We start from the raw sequence: 24,905 nt of genomic DNA, 5'->3' as shown, positions 1-24,905 counted from the left end.
AATTGATGGAGAAGAATCATTTGACAAGCCTACGCCCATCCATGTTTGTTTGTTTTTTAAGATTTTATTTGAGAGAGAACAGAGAACAAGCATGAACAAGGGAGGGACAGAGGAAGAGGGAGAAGCAGACTCTGCATTGAGCAGGAAGCCTAAAGTGGGGCTCAATCCCAGGATCCCAGAGTTCATGACCTGAGCTGAAGGCAGATCCCCCCCTTCAACATAATGCTAGCAGTTCTAGACACTGCAATAAGGCAAGAAAGGGAAGTAAAAAGCATACAGATGAGAAAAAATTGTTCGCATTTACTGATGACATGATTACGTAGAAAATCTCAGGGAATCTACAAAAAGAAACTAAAAATAAGTTCATACACATTCATGTGCACTCATGCATACATGCATGCGCACACACACACATAAACGCACAAATCCCATGTGGACACCAAAATTAAAAATACGATACTCTTTAAAATTGCTCAAAAATATGTAGGTATAAATCTAATAAAATACAGATTTATGTGCTGAAAATCACACGTTGATGAAAAAATCAAAGATCTATATAAATGGAGAGACAGTGTTCATGGATCAAAAGACTCAACATAGTAAAAATATGTCCTCAAATTTGTATTATTTTTTAAATTTAAATTCAATTAACATATAATGTATTACTGGTTTCAGAGATAAAGGCCAGTGATTTATCAGTCTTTTTTTTTTTTAAGATTTATTTATTTATTCATGAGAGACACAGAGAGAGAGGCAGACACACAGGCCGAGGGAGAAGCAGGCTCCATGCAGGAGCCCGATGCAGAACTCTATCACCGGACCCGGGATCACGCCCTGAGCTGAAGGCAGACGCTCAACCGCTGAGCCATCCAGGTGCCCCTCATCAGTCTTATATAACACCTGGTGCTCATTAATTACATCAAGTGCCCTCCTTCATGCCCATCACCCAGTTACACCATTCCCCCCACCTACCTCCCCTCCAGCGACCTTTACTTTATTTCCTGTGATTAAGAGTCTCTTATGGGGGCACCTGGGTGGCTCAGTCAGTTAAACATCTGCGTTTGGCTCAGGTCATGACCCCAAGGTCCTAGAATGGGCCACATTGGGCTCCTCCCTTAGCAGGGAGCCTGCTTCTCCCTCTCCCTCTACCTACCACTCCCCCTGCTTGTGCTCTCACTCTCTGTGTCAAATAAATAAATAAATTTTTTTTTAAGATTTTATTTATTTATTCATGAGAGACATACAGAGAGAGAGGCAGAGACACAGACAGAGGGAGAAGCAGACTCCATGCAGGGAGCCCAATGTGGGACTCGATCCCTGGATCCTGGGATCACGACCTGAGCTGAAGGCAGACGCTCAACCCCTGAGCCACCCAGGCACCCCAATAAAATCTTTTTAAAAATGAAGTTTCTTATGGTTTGCCTCCCTCTCTGATTTTGTCGTTTTATTTTTTCCTCTTCCCCTATGATCCTCTATTTTGTTTCTTAAATTCCACAAGTGAAATCATAGAATAATGGTCTTCCTCTGACTTACTTTGCTTAGCATAATACCCTCTAGTTCCATCCACGTCATTGCAAATGGCAAGATTCCATTTCCTGATGGGTAATATTCCGTTGTATATATACCACATCTTCTTTATCCATTCATCTGTTGACAGACATATGTGCTCTTTCCACAGTTTGTCTATTGTGGACATGGCTGCTATAAACATTGGGGTGCAGGTGCCCCATTGGATCACTACATCTGTATCTTTGGGGTAAATACCCAGAAGTGCAATTCCTGGGTTGTAGGGTAGCTCTATTTTCAACTTTTTGAGGAACCTCCATACTGTTTTCCAGAGTGGCTGCAGCAGCTTGCATTCCCACCAACACTGTATGAGGATTCCCCTTTCTCCGCATCCTCACCAACATTTGTTGTTTCCTGACTTGTTAATTTTCCCCATTCTCACTGGTGTGAGGTGGTATCTCATTGTGGTTTTGATTTGTACTTCCCTGATGGCAAGTGATGTGGAGCATTTTTTCACGTGTCTGTTGGTCATTTGTCTTTGGAGAAATGTCTATGTCTTCTGCTTATATTTCTTGATTGGATTCTTTGTTCTTTGGGTGTTGAGTTTGATAAGTTCTTTAGAGATTTTAGATACCAGCCCGGTATCTGATAAGACATTTGCAGATATCTTCTCCCATTCTATCGGTTGTCTTTTGGGGTTTTTTTTTACTGTTTCCTTTGCTGTGCAAAAGCTTTTTCTCTTGATGAAGTCCCAATAGTTCATTTTTGCCTTTGTTTCTCTTGTGTTTGAAGACCTGTCTAGCAAGAAGTTGCTGTAGCCAAGGCCACAGAGATTGCTGCCTGTGTTCTTCTCTAGGATTTTGATGGATTCCTATCTCACATTTAGGTTTTTTTATCCATTTTTAGTCTATTTTTTTGTATGGTATAAGGAAATGGTCCAGTTTCATTCTTCTGCTTGTGGCTGTCCAATTTTCCCAGCACCATTTATAGAAGACACTGTCTTTTATCCATTGGATATTCTTTCCCGCTTTGTCAAAGATTAGTTGGCCATAGAGTTGTGAGTCCATTTCTGGGTTCTCTATTCTGTTCTGTTGATCTATGTGTCTGTTTTGGTGCCAGTACCAAAATGTCTTGGTGAACACAGCTTTGTGAGAGAACTTGAACTTCTTCCCCAAATTGATATGCAGGTTTAATGTAATTACTATCAAAATCCCAAAATTTTTGGTAAACATTTACAAGATTTTCCTAAAATTTATGTGGAAGGCAAAGAAACTAGAATAGCTTAAAGAATTTTGAAAAATGGGCAGTCCTGGTGGCTCAGTGGTTTAGTGCCACCTTCAGCCCAAGGCCTGATCTTGGAGACCCAGGATCGAGTCCCATGTCGGGCTCCCTGCATGGAGCCTGCTTCTCCTCCCTCTGCCTATGTCTCTGCCTCTCTGTCTCTCATAAATAAATAAAAATCTTTAAAAAAAATTTTTTTTGAAAAAAAAGTGTGAGAAATTAGTCTACACAATTTTTATATTTATTATATAGCTACAATAATCAATGCTGTGTATACTCTATAGGTGGAATGATAGACACATAGATCAGTGGAACAGAATATAGATCCCAGGAACAGACTCACATATATGCCCAAACTTGGTTTTTTGGACAAAGTTACCAAAGCTATTCAGTGGAGGAAAGATAGCCTTTTCAACAAATGCTAGAGTAATTGGATAGCCATAGGCACAAAATGAGACTTAACCTACAACAAAAATTAACTCAGAATGGCCAAGGACCTAAAAATAAACTAAAACTATAAAACTGTTTTCTAAAAATAGAAAATTTTCAAGATCTATGAAGAAACAGAGATTTTTTTTTTTTTTGGTTAAAGATTTTATTTATTTATTCATGAGAGACACAGAGAAAGAGGCACAGAGACATAGGCAGAGGCAGAAGCAGGCTCCTTGCGGGGAGCCCAATGTGAGACTCGATCCCAGGACCCCAGGATCAGCGCTGGGCCGAAGGCAAGTGCTCAACTGCTGAGCCAGCCAGGCGTCCCTTAAAGATTTTTTTAAACAAGCTTCTTAGTTTTATTTTTTATTTTTTTATTTTTTTTTAATTTAAAGATTCTGTTTATCTATTTGAGAGAGAGAGAGCATGTGCACATACGGTACAGAGGGAAAGGGAGAAGCAGACTCCCCACTGAGCAGGGAGCCCAATGTGGGGCTCAATGCCAGGACTCTGAGATCATGACCTGAACCAGATGCTTAACTGACTGAGGCACCCAGGTGCCCCTAAAGATTTTTATTGTTAAGTAATCTCTACATCCAACATGGGGCTCAAATTTACAGCCAGCCAGGCACCCCAAAGAGTTCTTAAATTGGATGCTAAATGATCCATAAGAGGGAAAATCAAGAATTTGGACCTCATTAAAATTTAAATATTAGGCTCCTAATAAGCCCATGTGAAGAGTGTGAAAAGAAAAGCTACTGGGAAGCAATATTTGCAAACCACAGATTTAATAAAGGAGCAGTATCTTGAGTGTAAAAAGAACTCTCAAACTCAAGAAAAAAACTACAATTTGATCAGAAAGTGGGTAAAAAAAAATTTTACCAAAAAAGATATAAAGAGAGAAAATAAGCACATGAAAAGATGTTCAACACAATTAGCCATGAGAGGATGCAAATTAAAATCACAATGAGATATACACCTATCAAAATGGCTAAAATTAAAAATTGTGACAATACCGAATGCTGGTGAGGATGCAGAAAAAATGGTCAGATGTTGCTGGTAGGAGTGCAGGATGGGGTAGCCACTTTGGGAAAGAGTTTGGCAATTCCTTACAAAGGAATACCCTTACCATTTAACACAGCCATCCTGTTCCCAGGCACTTACCAAAGAGAAATGAAGTTACTAATGATGTATTGATGTTCATAGGAACTTTATGACCCCAAATGGAAACAAATCAAATGGCCATCAGTGTTACATAAATAATGGAATACTACTCAGCAAGATAAAGGAACTAATGATACACACCACACTGATATATCTAAAAAGTGCTCATGAAAGAAGTTGGACACAAAGAACTACATAATGTATGATTCCATTTATGTGAAACTCTTGTGATGAAGCGTTAGCAGTGGCTAAGAGCCAGAGCTTTGGATGGGGAGTGGACTGCAAAGGGGCAAGAGCAGTGATAGGCTAGTAAATGTTTAACAACCAGCTTTCAGTGAGAAGGAAGTCCTGGTTTGTAGCATTTGCCAATTTCTTTTTTTAGAGGGAGAGAGAGAGAGAGAATGCGTTCCAGCACAAGAAGAGGGGTAGAGGGAGAGGGAGAGAGAGTCGTAAGCAGGCTCCATTCTCAGTGCAGAGACTGATGTGGGGTTCAATCTCACAACCCTGACATCATGACCTGATTCGAAAGCAAGGTTGGACACTTAACCGACTGAGCCACCCAAGCACCCCACATTTGCCAGTTTCTTGTATAATATCCTTTCCACTAACAATTTCACACATCCAGTGCAACATCACTAGACACTGAGTATGGAAGAGGGTGCTAGCTAACAACTGGATCTCACTAGATGGTATAAGTTGGCTCTGGTACATCACTGGGCATAGGATCTGAGCTGAAGATACTTAATGGACTGAGTCACCCAGGTGCCCCTAAAGTGTACATTTTAAGTTGGTGTTTTAATGTAAGTAAATTATACCTCAATAAAGAATTCTTTTTTAATGCTGACTGGTTGGGATGCCTGGGTGGCTCAGAGGTTAAGTGTCTGCCTTCAGCTCAGGGCATGATCCTGGAGTCCTGGGACTGAGTCCCACATCAGGCTCCCTGCATGGAGCCTGCTTCTCCTCCCTCTGCCTATGTCTCGCCTCTCTCTCTCTCTCGAATAAATAAATAAAATCTTTAAAAAAAATAAAGCTGACTGGTTCAGGGTGTAGAAACAAAAAGGAATTGTAACTTTTTATCAAGGTAGCTGTCCTCAGCCTATCATCCATTCTTGGTTTCTTTTTTATTGTACAGATCGAGCAATAATAGCCTTGTGGAGTGCCATCTACCTTGTTACCTGGAAAGCCATGTTCCACAAGTGACCTCTGGCACTCCGTTGGTCAAACCCAGACCCTGACTGCCTCTCCAATCCAGTAATGGATTTAGCCTCTCTATCAGATTTTGTTTTCAGGTACTTGCTAATCGGACAACAAAGCTACCCTCCAGCTACCAGACAACTGCTGGCATTCTGTTCTCCCTGCCCCCAGAGTCTTTCTCATCCCTGTAACTCTTTGAGGGATCTGTGCTCTCACTTCTCCACCCTGATGAGAAAAGAATCAGGTACTTTGTGAAGTCCTGCTTCTGCAGGACCTGATTCCAGTCCACCTGGGGGCTGTGAGAGATGGTGTCAGAAGTATGACTACTGAAGCACTGTACTGGGCTCTGAAGAAGCTTTCTTTATTTCTTTTTTTTTTTTTCAGTACCAATAAGTTTTTATTCATTGTATTTTCCCAAGGTAAAAAGAGAAGGGAAAAGGGTCAGCATGTGCATTACAAGACAATAGCAAGTGGGAAAGGAACTACCTGGCACAGCAACACCAACCATCAAATAAACACTCCCCAGAGATGGAGTCACTAAAGCCCAAGAGGGCTCAGTCTCCTGCAGTTCAGAAATGAGGGGAAGGGATCAGGTTAAGAACAGATAGGTATAGCTTTCCTACCACCCCCACCCCCACCCCAATAAATTCAAGATTTCACACAAAGCTTTGGTTTCTAGCAGTAAACATGGAGTTACATTCATCCATCTCCTATTAAACAATCTTGTGGCCACTTTGACAGAAGTTTCTTGCACCTGCATAAGAGTTCCTGAGTGACTTGGATATACATTCATCTTCCTTTCTTGGTCTCCCAACCCTACTTTCTACATTCAAGGCCCCCCTTGTTGCTTCTCTACCCTCAGCCTGGAGAGATTAAAGTAGGTTTGTTCCATCCAAATACAAGTGTATTAGTATGAATCACATCAAGGAATGGTCTTGACACAGGAGATTGGGAACAAGGGAGAATGTGAAATGTGTATGTGTGGGGCCTTTTCTTGGGAGTGGGGGATAGGGTAGGAGTCAAGTTTTTAGGACAGAAGATCTGGCCCAAAAAAGGAAATACGGGAAGGGAACACAAAAGAATAGTCCAAGGCTGGCACACTTCAAGAGGGGTCACCAAGCTATGTTCCAGTTTCTTTTCCTGGTGCAGAATCTTTCAAAGATGCTTTGGCTCTTTTTCTCAATACAAAAAGAAGTTTGTAAAAAAAAAAAAAAAAGAAGTTTGTAAACAATAAAACCCCAAAAGAACATGGAGAAGATCAACACATTATATTTATACAAACCAGGCCACCTAGCAATCACCCAATCAGCTATTCATGAAAACCTACAAAACCCAAATACAATCACTAGAGGGGGAAGCAAGCAGGGAAGACAAGAACCCAGGATCAGACACACATCACTCAATATGTTCTATTACATCTGCCCCATTTCAACACAGTGAGGTAGGTTTGTGGTGATCTCATAGCATATTAAGTAAAACCTTCTTTTATCCTTTAGCTACCATGACACTAATCACTGCTGCAGCAGGGCAGGACACTGGTTCTGGACACTGCAAAGAAGCCATGGCTTATGGTCTCTCTAGAAGTCAACAAGAAAAGCCCAGGATTTATAAAGGTTAAGAAAGTTAGCTTCATACACTCCATCCCTGGGCAGCTCAAGATGGGTTCCAGAGATACTATTCTTAAACCTATCCTTAACAACTCATCTTTAAAATATGCACGCACATGTGCACGCGCGCGCACACACACACGCACACTCTCTGTTATGCATGGTAGGCCTAGCCCAATCCAGTGAAGGATGTATCTGGTATGTAAAGTGAGTCCTGTGCCCTGGGATTAGAAGTCTGGAACAGGAATCCTTTATTACACGTATAGACACCTCTTGACTAATCCTGGCTTCCCCTCCACACTTTTCAGCTGGTGTGGCCTCTCCTAACGTTACTTCCTGTACCAGCTTTTCCTGTTCAGACCAATTTCCAATATTCCACTAGAAGGAGATTAAGTCATGGGGCAACTGAGTTAAAACCTCATCCTCCGGGCAGTCCTGATAGCCCAGCATTTTGGCGCTGCCTTCAGCCCAGGGCATGATCTTGGAGACCCAGGATCGAGTCCCACATCAGGCTCCTGCGTGGAGCCTGCTTCTCCCTCTGCCTATGTCTCTGCCCCCCTCTCTATATCTGTCATGAATAAATAAAATAAAATCATTTTTTAAAATAAAATATTTAAAAACAAACAAAACCTCCTCTCCCGTGGAACACTGAAGGTAGAGAGGTTTCAAGAGAACACTATGGCAGAAAAGTCAGCTCTAATTGGCAAAAATGAGGTAGTTCAATAGGCTATGCACTCCAAATAGTTGTTCTTCCTGGTGATAAAACAAAAAAGTATTCCTCCTGTGCAGACCTGGAGCTGCTGCTGACTTATCCCTGAGATTGTTTATGTTCCTGAGAACACAGTGCAGGAACGAGGGCCTTAAGATGAAAATACACAAAAATAGGGCAGCCCTGGTGGTGCAGCAGTTTGGCGCCGCCTGCAGCCCAGGGTGTGATCCTGGAGACCCAGGATCGAGTCCCGCATCGGGCTTCCTGCATGGAGCCAGCTTCTCCCTCTGCCTGTGTCTCTGCCTCTCTCTTTGCTCTCTCTGAATGAATGAATAAATAAATAAATATTTTTAAAAAATACACAAAAATACAAAAACCAGAATATTTATATTATGAAAAGAAAAGTTAAAATGCACAAGATACGTCATTCGCACACAGCTAGTGCAGTTGGCATCCTGGAGAAAGTGGGGCTCAAGGTATGGTTGTCCAAGGGAGCAAATAAATAAAATCCTATCGGCCCAGAATGGGGTGGGATTAAGCTTAGGAGCAGGAGGTCTGTAGCTATTCCCCCAACAATCCCTGTGGCTACTGTCACAGCCCAGTCCTCAGCACCCTATCCCAAGAGTGGGTTATGGGACAAGATGTGGAAAAACCCTGTCTTACCCCTTAGAGGTTCCCTCCCCACAGAATATAGTGGTTCGTGGGTTGGGCCCATCTGGTCTCATGCTTCATCTCTACACTCTGGCATGGGAAAATTATTATTACATGTCCTTCTTTGAAAGGAAAACAACTTCCCTATCCAGGCCACTTTCAAAAGCTGGAGATCTGAGGGTGGAGACTCAGGTAAAGCACCCTGGGAGGGATTTTCTCCAGAACCCTCCACAAGCATTTGGATAGAGCACGGTTGTAGTTCATTTGCCTCACCTCTTCTCCCCAACCTGCCAAGAGGGAAGAGGGGGTGATGCTGTGGGACCCTGGTCTGAGATGTACGGCAGAGCCAGCTGCCCCCTACCCACTTTGTCCCCACTTTCTCCACTCTGCCGATTGATGCCTGCTCCTCCAAACTTCCTGATCACAAATGAATTACCTTCACCCACTATAGCTCAATTCTGGGCATCTGGGAGTAGGGCAGGGCTATGGATCTCTTCTTCTTCCTCCCAAAAGTATGCTGGCTTTCCCTGTGAGCTGGGGGCCTCCTGGACCTTCAGTGGACATGAGGCCACCATATGGCTGATGCTCTGGCACAAGTGGCACTTCTTGGGCTGGGGGCAGCTTGCATTCCTCGGCATGGTGGTCTAGACCTCTGTAGCACCTGTCTCCCTTTGATCTGCGCTTCTGCATGTTCTTCCCTTTGGGCCACCTCTTGCTCCCAATACAAAATACCCCACCAGGCCTGGTGACCCTGCTAAGCCTTTAGCAGACTTCTTAAAGGTGAACTCCACTGCCTCACCCTCCTTCAGGCTCCGGAAGCCCTCCATGTGTGGCTTGCTCTAGCGCACAAAGATATCCACTGGGGAGTCAAGCGCGATCCTGGCGCGGGTGATCATGGACAGGAAGCTGAACCCCTTGCGCAAGTTGAACCACTTACAGATGCCAGCACCATGCAGCAGCTGCGGCTCCTCTGCTTCCCCGGGCAGCGTCCTCCAGCGCCTTGGCACAGCCACCTGCAAACTGCTGGTTTGACACAGAACCCATGGTAGTTAGCTGAGCCTGCAGCCCCTGGTCACTGGTCGGGTGGCTGCTGGCCCCAGAGAAGTCCGGAGGCCTGAAGAAGCTTTCTTGAGAAAGTTCTAAGTTTTTAGTCCACATGAAATAGTCCTAAACTCCAACATGTCAACTTGCGTTTAATTTTAGTTTATTCCCTCTTCTCGCCAGGGTGCCCACACCTGTGACCTCTCCTCAGGGGCCGCCCCTGGCTCTAGGAAAATAATGCACTGAGGTTTGGACACAAGTATGGATGCCCAGGTGTGCAGTATCAGCCCTCACAACAAAATCCACAAGGGACATCTTATCCCCTTTAAAGATGAAGAAACTCAGCCACCCAAGAGAACAGGAATGGTTTAGGAACACTAATAATCTGTTGTTTTTTAACAAGCATTTAGGCAGAGGCAATTGTTTGTAAGGCACATTTGGTTCCAGGGGCCTAAAGCTGAATTTTCCCAAGGATGGCCATAGGCACATGCCGCCTTGCTCCCAGGAGATGTTTTAACACATCAATGTTAGCATTCATAGAGTTCAGTCATGTCAATGATACTCAACCTTAACATCTAGTAGTACATCCCTCTTTCTATAGATGTGAAAAGCAAGGCCCTAACAACTGTATCAAACAGAGAGATAAAAGTGAAGGAAGACTTCAGGAAGAACTTTCCTTGTAGAAAACGAAAATCACCCCTCAGAGTTGACAATGAGAGACATGGTATTAGACAGAACTTAGGACCTGTCCTGGTCCTGATCCGTCTGTTAGCATTCTGCATCCACATTGGGAGGCATTGTCTTGCACACCCATCATGCCTTGTGTTTCTCTTCACCTTTGAAGCTGTATTATAATTATCTATGTATCTGTCTTTAGTCACTAGATCATGAGTTCCCTGAGGAAAGAATATCCTATTCCCAAAACTGCATCCTCAATACATAATGTACCATAATATTTGTTGAATAAATGAGTAGGCAAGTAAGTGACTAAATGAATGGATGAATGAATAATCAACTTTGCAAGGTTTTTCCCCCTCATTTTTAAAAAAGATTTATTTATTTATTTATTTATTTATTTATTTATTTATTTATTTATTTATTTATTTAAGAGAGAAAGAGACCAAGATACCGAGAGAGAGCACAAGCAGTGGGGAGAAGAAGAAGCAGGCTCCTTGATGAGCAGGGAGCCTGATGTGGGGCTTGATCCCAGGACCCTGAGATCATGACCTGCGCAGGAAGGCAGATGCCTAACCCACTGAGCCACCCCCTGCTCAGTGGGGAGTCTGCTTCTCCCTCTCCCTCTGCCTCCTGCCCTCTGCCTTCCCCTCGTGCTCTCTTGCTTTCACTCCTCCTCTCTCTCAAATAAAATCTTTTTTTGAAAAAAGGAAACATCTAGGCTGCTCATAGAGCAGGACTGCTAGAGACAAGGCCCTGGATGTTGTAACTTCTGAAGAAACTTCCTTCTAGGAGAATCTGAGAGTTGGTGACTACTTTCATCCTTCCTAAGCCCTTTTTCTCTCCTGCTGATGCTGTCCCTCAGGCGGTCTCCAGCTTTGCAGCCATGGCCAGCAGAGGGCAGTAGAGGCCCGTCTGGTTAGAAGAAGAGCGCCTCGCACGAACGCTGCTCTTCCCCCTTCCACCTGTGTGTGCTACGAGACTGGGGCATTCTCACTGCAGGCCTGTGAGAGCCACTGCCCCAGCGGACACAGGTCACTGCAGGTCACACGGTGGCAGTTAGGCCTGCCTGTTGGTCCCCATTACCTCTGATATCAGGTCTGATCTGTGCAACATTTCCTTTTTTTTTTTAAGATTTTATTTATTTATTCATGAGAATACATAGAGAGGAGAGAGAGAGAGGCAGAGACAGGCAGAGGGAGAAGCAGGCTCCATGCAGGGAGCCTGACGTGGGACTCAATCCCGGGTCTCCAGGATCACACCCTGGGCTGCAGGAGGCGCTAAACCGCTGAGCCACCTGGGCTGCCCTGTGCAACATTTCCAAGAAGCTCCTACTGTTTTTAGCCTGAAGGTAAAACAGATCTCATGGGATGCCTGGGTGCCTCAGCAGTTGAGCATCTGCCTTTGGCTTGGGGGATGATCCCGGGGTCCTGGGATGGAGCCTCACATCAGGCTCCCTGCATGGAGCCTGCTTCTCCCTCTATGTCTCTGCCTCTTTCTGTGTGTCTCATGAATAAATAAAATCTTTTTTAAAAAATTAAAAATACAGATCTCAAAAGATGAAAGACACCAGGCCCCTGTATGCTCCAGCACCTCCCTTTACAGAAGCCCATCCTTGACCCAGCTTCCCCTTCTAACCCGTGCCCTTCCTCTAATGACCATCGTCCCAGGAAGCCATGTGCATCCACAACCACATCCCCATCTCACAACCACTAGAAGTCCACTCAATCCAACTCCTATTGACCCCAGCGCAGTGATTCACGCTAATTTCACCCAAAACCAGGGATCCCTGGGTGGCGCAGCGGTTTAGCGCCTGCCTTTGTCCCAGGGCACGATCCAGGATCGAATCCCACGTCGGGCTCCCGCTGCATGGAGCCTGCTTCTCCCTCTGCCTGTGTCTCTGCCTCTCTCTCTCTCACTGTGTGCCTATCATAAATAAATAAAAATTAAAAAAAAAAACTAATTACAAACCCAGAAGACACCTTTCAGTCTAAATCCATCTCCCCATCCACTTCCCTCTGTGTTAACGGATATAACCCCACACCTCTCCCTTTGCCTGTGAAGGAAACTGAGAAGTCATTCTAGAATCTAGAATGACTTAGCCCATTGGAACCACAATCCTGCCAGCTCTCCTCCTAAATTCAAGACTCCATCTCCTGAAGCCCTGCCCCCATGCAGGTCAGCCTTCACACAGCAAATGCACTCCGGGCAGCTGAGTCCCAGGCCCCACTGCGTGGCCCCGGGTGACAAACACGGCTGACCAGGCCAGCTCTCGTCACAGCTCGCATTCTCCAGGCCACAGACAGCAGACAAGATCACAGTGACAGATGTTGTGAAGAAGACAGTGTATGAGAGAAGACGACCAGGGCTGGTGGGGGTGGATTTTTTTTTTAATTAGACATTTTTTTTTAAATTAAGTATTAAAAATATGTGGGTGAGGCTACTTCGATTAGATCCCTAGGAAAGGACTCTGAGGAAGCGACAAGCAGCTCTCTAGGGCACTGTTGGCTGGCTGGAGACTCAACTTCCCAGCCTCCCTTAAAGGGGGCGACGTACACAGGTCTGGCCAATGAGATTTGAGGGGGACTTGACAGAGGTGGAGGGGCTGTACCAGGGAAGACCTGCTTTCCAGAAAAGAAAGACAAGTATCGCTGCTGCAGTCCTTCCTGCTCATCCTTTGGCCATGAGGGAAAAGGAGGAAGCTGCAGAGGCAGGTCCTAAACCAACCATGTGAGTTGTGCCATGTGAGAAAAGCATGGCCTGCTCCCTTAGAAGCTTCCTTTCAGAGCAGAGCACCCCAGCCCTGTGAAGAAAAATCCAGGCACAGTTCAAACGCCCTAACTCCCAAACTCCCCTGGTATACCTGAAGAAGGGAGGAAAGACCTGTGTGTCTAGAACACGGGCAGGTGGGAGGCAGGGGGCAGAAAAAGTCTGAGGGATGGAGAGGGTCTTGAAAAGCCCGGAGAGCCATCTGGTTTAAGTGCCTGGAAGACCACTGGTAGGGTTTTAGGCAGGCTCTGATTTGGGTTTGTTTTCTATTCCTTTTTCTATTTATTTACTTGAGAGGGAAAGAGCACAAGTCGGGGGAGGGGCAGAAGAGAATCTTCCAGGAGACTCCCTGGCAGGCATGGAGCCCAACACGGAGAATCCCAGGACCCATGAGATCACACACAACCTGAGCCGACACTAGGAGTCAGACAAAAACCAAGCCACCCAGGCACCCCCTTTTTAAAGAAGATTTTATTTGTTTATTTATTCTCAACCTTTATTTATTCACGAGAGACACAGAGAGAGGCAGAGACACAGGCAGAAGAGAAGCAGCTCCCTGCAGGGAGCCCGATGTGGGACTCGATCCCAGGACTGACTCCAGGATCACACCCTAAGCAGAAGGTAGGCGCTAAACTGCTGAGCCACCCAGGCACCCCTTAAAAGCAACCATTCTGAGACATGGAGAAGGAACCAGCAAGCTTCAGACACAGCTTTGGGGCTGACCCACCAGCAACCCCCACTCTCCTCTGGACACCTTCTTCTCTAGAAGTCTCTGGAGCACTTGGGTGGACCACAGGACCCTGATCTGGCCCTGTGAAACACAGGTGGAAAGGACTTTCAGGGAAACTTTCTTTCCTGACAAAAAGGTGCAGATGGGGCTGGCATGGCCACTTCCTTCTCCCTGTTGGAGGACAGAGGCAGCCCCTTGCAGAGGTGAGCCACAGGCCAGAGCCAGCTGAGGCAGGAGGGGGGCAGGGAATGGAAGCCTGGTCTGGGTCCTTACTGATACCACTGAACCTTTGAATTTTGCCTACAGCCATTCTATCAGGTGAGAAAAATTAAGCAGCTATGAACTGGGTTTTTTGTTCCAGGCAGTGAAGTTGGCTCTCAGCTGGGGTGGGCAGGAGTCAGCACAGGCCTGCTGAGACGTGAGTGACAAGATGCAGAGAGAGGTTGGTGATGGCTTGGACCATGGGTTTTTCCACTTCTAGCTTAAGTCTCCCCTAGTTTGTCTTCCACACTCTGGCATTTTCTGAATGTAAATCTCTTCAGGAACTCCTCTTGGCTTAAAATTTTTTGCTGGCTCTCCATTGCCTAGATGATAAAAATCAACCTCCTGTGCCTCGTGTGTGATGCTCCTCACAGTTGGTCCCATCTTCCTGTCTGGCCTCTTGCCCCTGCATCGTGCCCACCTCCAGTCAGAGCCCCCTGTGAACACTGCCCATGTGTCAGGCACTGCCCCTCCTTCGTTCCTAACCCAGCAGCCCTGAGAGCTGGTTAATTGCATGTCTTGGTTTACATATGAGAAACCTCACAAGAAAAGTGGCTTGGCCAAGGCCACACATCTAGTAAGTGGTGGGTCGGGATTAAACACCGGTATGCTTTCAAAACAAATTAGAGATGTATTTTCCCCACTTGTCAACAAGTCTGAAGGCAGGCATTTGTTCAAGTACTCAAAGACGCCACCAGGGCCTCAGTGTTCTGATCTTTCCTTTCTGCCACTTTGGAGGACGGGCTGTCTTCCTCCTGCTGGTCACTTCATGGCCTTACCATGGCCACTCGACTCTAGACATTACATTCAGGGTCACAACAGAAAGGTGGGTAAAGGGAAGGCTACACCGACTTAATCTATCATCTCCCCTCCCCTTATTCTTGTTAAGAAAGCAAAAGCTTTCCTAGAAACCTGCAGCACACTTTTACACATGGCTGCCCCTTGCACGGCAGGCTGGGAAACCAGGGAATGTGGTGCTGTGACTGGCTTAGAATACCATCTACCACTTGGGGCTGAGCCCACTGCTGCCCTCAACAAAGCTGGTGTTCAGTCAGCAAGGAAGAAAGGGGTAAGGAGGATGAGCAGGTGACAAACAGGGCCGGAGACCACCACCCTGCTCAGCAAAATGGAAGCACCTGCCGTACCCTGGCTCCCCCCACACTGCTCTTCACATCGCCTGGCAAGTACTTTCCCACCCACCAACATGCCAGTTTCCCTGAGGTCCCTCTCTTTCCTGCTGCAGGTAGACTGGGTATTCTTTCTTACCCCTCCTGTAGATGTATCTACATCCATCAGAGCTGTGTAGCTTTATAGTTTGTTTGTTTAAGATTTTATTTATTTATTCATGAAACACATAAAGAGGCAGAGACATAGGCAATGGGAGAAGCAGACTCCTTGCAGGGAGCCCGACGTGGGACTCGATCCCAGGACCCCAGGATCACGACCCAAGCCGAAGGCAAATGTTCAACTGCTGAGCCACCCAGGCATCCTGCTTTATAATCTTTATAGGGGCTGATAGAACATGATTGCTCACTCAATTATATGAGCATTCATTCTCTTCAGATGCTCACTGAGCACTTACTCTATGCCGGACACTGGGCCGGCAGTCAGGAATTCAACAGTGAACAGGTCCGATTTTTAGATTTTGTCCCTGTTCCAATGGTGCTTTCAGTCTAAAAGGTGAGCTATCTGGACAGTTAGTTTGGGGTGATAAGTTCCACATCTCCTCCCAGACCAGACAGCACCGCGTGGCAGGATGACCTCCCCACCTTACCCTCAGAACCTGGCACACGATGTCATACAGAGCAGATGCTCTCTGGACCGTGTGCCAAATAAATGCCTTCTTTCCTTGGCTTGGAAATATGTTCTAATTGAAATGCATTTCTTTTTGTTGTTGTTGTTTTGTTTTGTTTTGAAATGCATTTCTTATTTCTGCCAGGAACCCCCCAAGAATGAGCCACTATACTCTTGCAGTATCATATCATGCACTCAAGCATCTGAAAAACACTTTGTTCTTTCCCCACCTTGTTGCAGACCTCTCTTCCCAGGAAAGCTTTCAAGAGTCTAATTTAACACATCTCATCAGAGGTCCTTGGTACATGTGTTTTCTGCTGAAGGCTTCATCTGGATTTTCTAAACAGGGATACCTCACTGTCAGAGCCATAGCCACTGAAGTGTAATTCTGAAAGCACTTGAAATAACTCTTCGGTTCCTGCTACATCGCTTATTATGCACAGATTTAAGTTCTCTTGCCACCTGGTTTTGTTGCCCTTCCACCATAGCAGGGGCTGGTAGCTGGGCATGAGACGGACAGGGACAAGGGAAAGAAAAAGAACACAGCCCCTGCTTTGGGCTAAGCCTCTGTTGCCATGGTGATGTGGACATGACACACATAGGTGAGAGGTCCTTCATACAGTGGGTTGTGGAGGCCAGAGAAACGGGGCATAACACAGAAGACATGGATGCCTTCTGGGCCTGGAAAGGATGTCAAAAGGCCAACTGGCCCACTTCCCTGCCTGTTAGCTGAAAACCAAATGGATGGGTGGCTTGTTGCTAAAAATCCTAAAGAACAAAGCCCACCACCTCTGAGTCACCTGTTAGATTCATATTTTACAAGTGGCATGGCCCTGAATGGGTTTTCTTTGTCCAATCTCATTTTTCTACTGTCTTTCCAGGCCAGCTGCTATTATCGCTGGTAGAAAAGAGTTATACCACCACCTGTACACCCCATACAGTAACCCAGGAGGGAAGATGGGAAAAACAAACAACAAACAAGCCATGCTAAAGTGTGGACAGGGCTTCAGTACCACCCTGATCAACTGTGGTCCTCGCAGGATCCCCACCCTCATTCTTTTGTCCAGCCTTGGCTTTGGGAGCAAGTGGCCTGGAGGGGCAGAGAGGACACAGTGTTGAGGCACATGTGGGAGCAGCCCCTGACCTAGCGGAGGCCCATGGGCTGCCGCAGACAGCCCACCCGCCCTGTGGCTTCTCAGGTCAAAGGAGGGGCACAACAGCCCTCTGTGCTGGATAGTTTCCTCCTTTGGAGTGAAATACAGCAGAAAGAGTGGAAAGGTCTGTTTTTAATGAATATCTTTAAAAGCCTTCGCAACAGCAGACACGGCCCAAGGAGGCTTGGAACACACACTGATGATGACAAAGGGCTCCCTTGCTTCCAGGAGACCCTGCAAAATACAAATGGTGCTATGAAATCAGGAATGTGGCTTTTGCCCACCTCACGTGAAAAATTCCCAATCTGCAGAATCCTTTCAGAAATCATCCTGAGATATGTGAGATGGCTCTCACAGTAGAGCCTGGTTTGAAGATGAGGGGGAACAGGAAAAGTCCCTAGTCCAAGAGATACAACGAGGGAAATGGTTCCCGCCCCTTCCAGAAGCAACGGGAACCCCCTCTGCTCCCAGCACCAGGGAAGAAGGAAAAGGCCATCTGCGGGGAGCACTCAATATTCTGCAGTCTGACAGCAGGGTCTGGATGCTAGCAGGCCCCACCCCATTTCCCTGCCACCCTTCACTCCCACACGATTCCGCTTCCACTCTCTGACTACGTTTCACTAGGCTCAGAAGACAGCTGTCTCTTCCTGCCACGGACATGCCAGACAAACCCCAGGCTGCTCTTCACAGCCCCTAATTCCCCAAAATAGTGTCAAGAAAACGAAACACTTGCATGAAACTTCTCTGCAGCTTCTCCCTTTGGTTTCTTTCACACCCTGGGCTGAGAAGCCAGCACTTATTTTGACAAGAGTAAAGAAGCCTCTGTCTGTAAGTGAGGTTAACACCCACCCTAAGGCTGGATTCTTTCTGGTCTCTCTCAGCAGCTGAGCATCATGATTCTGCTAATTAAGCTGCTTTCTTCTCCTTAATTAGCTGCATGTGAATCTTGTTGGGAAGTCTTGGATCCGTGAAATAGTCTGGGATAAGAATCGAAAAGAAGAAATTATCTAAACCCAAAGGGGAAAGGCAGGGAGGGAGACCACTTACTCTGCTCAAGAGCTAGGATGGCTCAGCCTCGCAGGGCTGTTCAAGGCGGCCCTGCTTTCCAACACACTAGAAGTCACAGCAGATCCCGTGGTCACTGTCCCTGCCTGGAGTGGTGCTGAGCCTGTGAGCTCAAGCGTTCCCAAGAGGGGCTTACACAGGATGGCTCCTGTCCCTTCCTCGCTATCCTGCAGTTCCTCAGCTTCCTGATGCACAAGAGCCATCAGAGGGCCGAGGGATCTCTGGGTTTTCTGCTCCCAGCCCATCCTGAGGCCCAAATAAATGGCAAATATTATTCTCATCTCAGCTCAGCTTGCCAGCTCATCTCTGAGATATCACGCCCTCTCCTCTCTGAGAATATCCTCTCAGAGGAGAGCCAGGCTCTCACACGATGACGACAGAGCAGAGTTTTTATACACCCAGCATAATATGTACCAGAGGCATCATCTGCTGTGGCAGCAGACACATCAAATTCAGTTAGAAATGGTGCAAGGCCAGAACTACATCCCTGGGCCAACAGGACCCAAGGAAGCAGCCAGCTCAGCCCTTCCCTCTCAGTACCATTGACCTTAAGGCAGCTGGGGCAGCAGAACCCCTTAGAGTCACCTGGGGACTTTTTCAATTGTGGGGCCTGGCCCCACCTGAGCTACTGAAACACCAACCTCTTGGGCTGGGCCCAGGCATCAGCATTCCTTAAAAGCTCCCCAGGTATAGCCAGGTTGGGGAACCTTGCTTTACGATGCCCAGGTAAAGAGCCACCAGTGTGTTCCTTTGGGAATCTCAAAATTCTTAACCCTCCCCACAAGGAAGCTCTGTCTCATTTTTCATCTGTCCTCATTTTGAGGAAATGACAATGGAGGAAGTAGCCTTCTGAAAAAAGCTCCTTAAGGGGACATGGAGTGAAGAAGCACCCCAGACTCTGCAGGGAGAATTGGGGCTTGTCCGAGTCTACATCTGCAACAATATCCCTTAGGCTGGTTTCTCAAACACCCACAACACCCACTGCCTCACTCACCTGCAGCAAATTCTTGGATGTTGTCTGGTCTTTTCAGAAACATTTCTCTGGAAGACATAAGGAATTAGGGCAAGAATAAAGCAGGCCTGAAGGCAGGCTGCGCTCAGCCTCAGCCACAGGTCCCCACCCTCAGGGAGTAGATTGGCCTGAGACACAGCGTTCTGGGAGTCAGTAAGCCGGGGACCTCCTGACCAAGACCCTTGCATTCGTTATTTTCCCTCAGGTCAGGCTCTGAAGCAAAGGGCAAAACATTAAAAATGGCACCAAGCTCACCTCACAAGACAGCTGTGCCACAGACAGGCAAAGCATGTCATTCATTCAACAAACATTTTCACAGAACCAGAGACCAAGCTAGGGACAGGAGGTAAAGATGAAGGACACATTGCCTAGTCCTCGAGGGCTTCCTGTGTGGTCGGACACATATGCGACCCCACAGCTGGTGACTGCATTTAGCCACGGGTGCCCAAAGGGGTGGTGAGGTGGGGGGAGCAATGCCATCAGCAGAGCTGAGAGGGCAGACTTAGGCTGCTTGTTTCCCTGCCTTGACCAGAACACTGATAAGGCCTGCAGCGCTGGTGCCACTGGGGAGGGGAACTGCCTTATCTCGCATGGAGTTTTATTGTTCATAAAGAATGTTCACAAATATTATCTCATTTTACAACAACCCTGTGAAACAGCAACGTCTGTGCCCCATTTTACATATGAAGAAATCAAATTTCAAAAGGTTAATCATTTGCCCAAGTTCACAAAGCATGTAAATAAAAGGCAGAGAGCCCAGGTCTTATGATTCCAAGGCCAGTGTTCTCTACAACACCTCCAATTGGCCATGGCCGCTCTGCCCACCAGCCTGGAAGAAGGCTTCCTGGCCCTGAAAGCCCCTACCTCCCAAGCCTTAAGAATTTGCCTTCCTTCTCCTTGAATTCCACTTGATAATTATTGAGCACAAATTCTGTGTGACTATACTAGATATGAGGGATTGATTTAAAAAATAAAATAAAATACAGCACCACCTCAAAGAAATTAGTCAAGTAAAAGGGAACGGGTAAATGTCCAAAAGGCCAAGGAACCTCCTGGCAGTGCTCTAAGAGGGTGTTAACACTGTGCTACGGACAAGGAGGATGGTTTCTGAGAGCAGAGACCCAGCAATCTTCACAGAGCAGCTGGTACCCCGTGCACTCAGGGTTTCGGCAGGCAGGATAAGGGCATCCCGGACCCAGAGAAGTGGCAAGAATAAAGATCAAGAAATCAAAGGAAACAGTCTGTGTCCTATAGATGGTGAACTCCTCAAGGGTAGGAACCAGAATATCCACCTTTTGTATCCCCAGAGTTCAGAGGAGCACTTAAAGTGTCAGTGTCCCTGACAGCGTCAGTGGGGAGGTCCATGGAGTGATCAGAGCTTCCATCTGGCTGGAATGGGGGGCCAGCACAGAGAGCAGTAGGGAGCAAAGGGGCTCTACTATGGAGAGCCTGGAAGGCCAAGGAGAGACATTTATATCAATTCAAAAGGCAAGGGGAGGGATCCCTGGGTGGCGCAGCGGTTTAGCGCCTGCCTTTGGCCCAGGGCGCGATCCTGGAGACCCGGGATCGAATCCCACGTCGGGCTCCCGGCGCATGGAGCCTGCTTCTCCCTCTGACTGTGTCTCTGCCTCTCTCTCTCTCTCTCTCTCTCTCTGTGACTATCATAAATAAATTTAAAAAAAAAAAAAAAAAAAAAGGCAAGGGGAATGGGTAAAGCTCACACTAGTCACACAGTGGAACATCCCGAGCAGTTTCAAGATTGAAGGATCTCTAAGACACAGCTGGGCAACAGAAGCCAGGCAAAAAGAGTACATACTGCAGAATTCCACTTATATAAAGTACAAAAAAGGCGAAACAAATCTGTGCCACGAGAGAAGTCAGGATACTGGCTACCTTTTGGGGGGAAGTGCCTGGAAGAGGCCGCAGACAGTCTGTGATGCTAGTCAGGTTCTATTTCTTGATCTGGACCCTTGTACCATGTATATTCTCATTTGTAAAAGTTCACCCAGTTTAGGATATGCCATTTTTCATTATATTTCAACGGAATGTTAAAAAAAAAAAAAGTGTGGGGGGGGCAATGCTGTAGAGCCACTGAAGATTTTTTTGGCTAAGGAATGACATAATCAGTTCTAAATTTGGGGAAGGAAAAAATAAATAAATAAATAAATAAATAAATAAATAAATAAATAAATAAATAAATAAATAAATAAATTTGGGGAAGGTTCATCTGCCTGGCTACTTAGAAAAATAACTAATAAAGTCATTCTACAATTTCATACTTTGCGATCATATCTCCAGCCTAAAACCCAAGATCCCTGGGTGCCTAAAATAAGTTAGATCCCTACCCTTTCTATTTTTCAGGTCGAAAATTCAAGGTATTAAGAGTTTCATACACTGTGTATACAAGTACACCCTTAAGAGCTGTGAGTGAATCGCTATAGGATCTGGAAAATCCAAGTAGGGGGCTCGAGTTCTAACAAAAACATCTTGGAGCTCCTCAATGGGTTGGAGTAAGTCTAGTGCAGGGACCTGCAGAAGAGGTAAGGGCAGGTATGCTGCCCAGGATTCTGTCCCCTATTCTCCTTTCCTCTTTTCCTAAGGGGAATACCATCTGAAGTATCCAGTATAAATGATGGGGGGCTGATTCTAATTCATCCCAGTTTCTTCTGAAGAAGTAACAGGAACCCCAAAAACAATAAAAGCAAACCCTCAAACTTTAAACACTTCTTCTCCCCCTCCCACCTCCACCTCAGAAAGAGAAAAGCCTGAAAGGGGCAGGAGAATTTCCTGTAGGCAGCTTCAAGAACAGCAAAGGGAGAGCCTGGTGGCCTACCTGGCCGGAGGGGTGGGTGGGTGGGGTGGTGGTAGTGGGGATAATAAGGAAGGGAGGAAAGCTGTTCTCGAGGCAGCCAGGAGCAGACACCCAGTTCCTCCTGGAAACTTCCTGGACAGAGAAGCTGGGCCATCCCTGACATGTAACTAAAAACACTACCCTCTTCATTCACCACTGTCCCCAACACTACCCATTCCTTGTGTTTGTGAACAATGCAAATGGTGATTTAATTCAGGCTTTTAATATCTATCCTCAACCTCCCTGCTGGAATCATACCTAACTTGGAGCTCCCCGCGATAGGAATGAGGTCAACCTTTATTTCCCTTTAGAAGAAAAAGTGCAAAAAATGATAGCCTGATCCCGAGGACTGACACTGACAGAAGACCCCTACACCATCTTTTTGCCTAAGCCTTAGCCCTGAGCCAAACAAAACCAACCTTCACAGAGAAGTTTTCTGTCTTCCCTTTCTCCGTCCCCTATCTGCCCTGTGAGAATCTGCAGCCTCTGGAGAAATGACTAGGAGATCAAGGACAGTGAGATCCGGGAAAGAAAGGAGCCTGGAAAAAAGACACAGCTCCAGGTCTACTGTTGAGAAGATAAAGAAGAGCCCTGCCTCTGGCTCCCCTTCTGTGAGCTTTCAACCCAACACAGTGGAAATACCAGGGGTCTGGATCCTGGTTCAGCATCCTGGGGAAGGTACTTCACCTCTCCACCTATAAAACGGAAGTGAAGAGAAGCTGTGTTTTGTCGTTGCTGGGAAGATCAGCCCAAGTACCAAGATGCCATACGCTATGCACTATGCACGCTATGCACGTGCCAGAGACACAGACATGGCTCCGCTGGCTTGGCGTTCTGACGGGACAGAAGCAGAAGAGGACAATGAAATTACAGTTCAGTGTGATAAGGGCTCATGAAATTGAGCACAGTGCCTGGAACTGGAGGCCATTATTATCATTTAAACCTTGCCTACTTATCTGTAGCCAAACAGTATTGGAAATAGCTCTATTGTTTTTATCCTTGTTGCTGCTAGATTTTTTTTTTTTTTTTTTTTTTTTTTTTTTTTTTTTTTACAGTTCTTTGCCTTTCATCCCATCAGGAGAATTTTCCATTGAAACAAATGACACACTTAAGGGCAATGTAGGGGAAAGAAAAACATGCCCCAGGATATGGTGGAAAACAGTCTTTTCCCCAAGACTTACAGGCGAATGGCTTCCAACCATTGGCGTCTTTCCACAGGAAGGGCCAGACTCTGATTTTTTTTTTTTTTTTAAGTTCTAGTGATCTTGTTAAGCTCCTCTGATGCAGAAATAGTGTTCTACACCCAATGGCTGCCTGTTGAGTTTCTCAATGCCAAATTACCTCTTCCAAAAGTCAGAAGATATATATTTACCCTAACAGTGAAAATGACTGAATATTCATATTTCTGAGATTTCACAGATAACTGAAGAAAACCTCTAGAGATAACTCAAGAATGCCCTGGATGATACAGATCTCAGAAAACACTCAATCTTAAAATACTTGTCTACCCAAAATGTGTGTGTGTGTGTGTGTGTGCGTGTATTTATTTAGTTGTTATGTTACCTTATTGTCCGCCACCTCTGACCCTGCGGGCAGCAGGCGCTCATCTCCGCAGCAAGTTTTCGTAGCATCTTCCACTGGTGGTCAAGGCCGACGGGGAACACCCACCTACCTGAAGAAACCACTTATGAGCAAGTCCACTTCTTCGTGGGTCCTCAGGTATTTTTCGTTAGCAATCCGAGTCCGAATCTGGGGGTAAGAGAGCCAAGGAGGAGGCAGGTTTCGGGGGGCAAGCCCGGGGGGTAAGGCGGCGGGCCCCAGGCGCGCCCTGGAGCGGGAGGTCTGACGCTTTCAGCCGCCCCGCAGCCCCGCCCGGCCGCCGGCCCCGCAGCCCCAGGCCGCCCAGCTCCGTCGCGCGCCGTCGGGCTCGGGGCCACGGCGCTAACTGGGCCGGTGTCTGCTCTACGCCGTCCGGGAGCCCTCGTCCGTGTCCGAGTCACCGTCTCCGCCAGTCCCCCGGGCCGTTCCCGCCAGGTGCCGGTGACCTTTCTTCCCGCACCGCGAGGGGCCCGTAGGGCTCCGCCTGGTTCCCCGGGCCTCCGGCCCTCACCTGGGGACGGGCTCCCCCCGGGCCCGCTCCTCGCCCTCCTCCGGGCCCCCTCCCAGACCCTCCCTCCCCCCAGCCCCGCAACGGCCTTCCGGCCCTCACCTGGGGACGGGCTCCCCGCCCCTCCGCCCGCCCCCACCCCGGCCTACGGCCCTCGCCCCGGGCGGCTGCACGTGGATGGACGCGGGGTCAGGATACACCCACCTTGAAGTCCCGCAGCTGCTCCTGCTGCGCGGGGCTCAGCGCCCCGGGGTCCGGCCCCAGAAGCCCGCCCTGCAGCGTCGCCATCTTGTCCGGGTCGTCAGGGCGACGGGGACGCGGGCGCGGAGGCCCCGCCCCTCCCCCTCCCTTCCGCTCCCCTTCCCCCTCGCCCAGGCCAGTCGGGGCCTCGGCCGCTCGGCTCGCAGGGAGTGGTCCCTGGGGGAGAAGTGAGACGGGGGCCTTCAGAAGCCGAGGAGGAGACTCCAGACGAGACTGGGGGGCCTCCATGGGATCGCCTTCCTCAGACTGGGGGGCTCGCTTCCTGGCTGAGTCGTGCACGGAGGGAGGGAGGCCTCCTCCCTGACCCCACCCAACCACAAATAGTTTTGTTTTTCTTGACTCCAGAGAAAAACTGGCGAAGGAATTCCTAAGGCAGAGTCTCACAGAACCTGATTCAGGACAGCTGTTGGCAGCTGTTGAAGCCCTATTGGCCGGGGCTTGCGGGGGGGGGGGGGGGGGGGACGACGACACCAGACAGCAGAAACCCAGCTCCTTCCACTTCAGAAGGCTTATTAGCCAACCCCCCCCACTCCCGCCGCCACCCCCCATCTCCCCCCGCCCCCCAACTTGATACTTAGTAACACGAAGGCATCCCTTGGATGGAGGGGAGTTCTGCAAAGGAAGACAGGTCCTTGCGCTGA

The 24,905-nt window shown here is 47.4% G+C and overlaps 1 protein-coding gene and 1 pseudogene across 2 annotated transcripts; both read right to left on the bottom strand.

The window, feature by feature from the left end:
* Nucleotides 1-8,904: 8,904 nt before the first annotated feature.
* LOC129501551 (protein lin-28 homolog A-like) lies at nt 8,905-9,588 on the bottom strand (annotated as a pseudogene).
* A 7,494-nt stretch (nt 9,589-17,082) lies between these two features.
* RIIAD1 (regulatory subunit of type II PKA R-subunit domain containing 1) lies at nt 17,083-24,314 on the bottom strand. Of its 2 annotated transcripts, XM_055312124.1 has the most exons (5): nt 24,208-24,314; nt 23,569-23,645; nt 19,028-19,074; nt 17,818-17,945; nt 17,083-17,202 (listed from the first exon to the last, which is right to left on the bottom strand). In XM_055312124.1, exons 1-4 carry the CDS (start codon nt 24,289-24,291, stop codon nt 17,875-17,877), a joined length of 279 nt encoding a protein of 92 aa, XP_055168099.1. In that variant the 5' UTR covers nt 24,292-24,314; the 3' UTR covers nt 17,083-17,202; nt 17,818-17,874. The 2 variants fall into 2 exon arrangements, with proteins under 2 accessions (XP_055168099.1, XP_055168098.1); XM_055312123.1 differs by lacking the exon at nt 17,818-17,945.
* Nucleotides 24,315-24,905: the final 591 nt, after the last annotated feature.

This window comes from Nyctereutes procyonoides, unplaced genomic scaffold (assembly GCF_905146905.1).
Source record: "Nyctereutes procyonoides isolate TBG_1078 unplaced genomic scaffold, NYPRO_anot_genome, whole genome shotgun sequence".
NCBI lineage: Eukaryota > Metazoa > Chordata > Mammalia > Carnivora > Canidae > Nyctereutes > Nyctereutes procyonoides.
The sequence above is the reverse complement of the archived record's forward strand: the minus strand, read 5'-3'. Positions and strand labels throughout refer to the sequence as shown.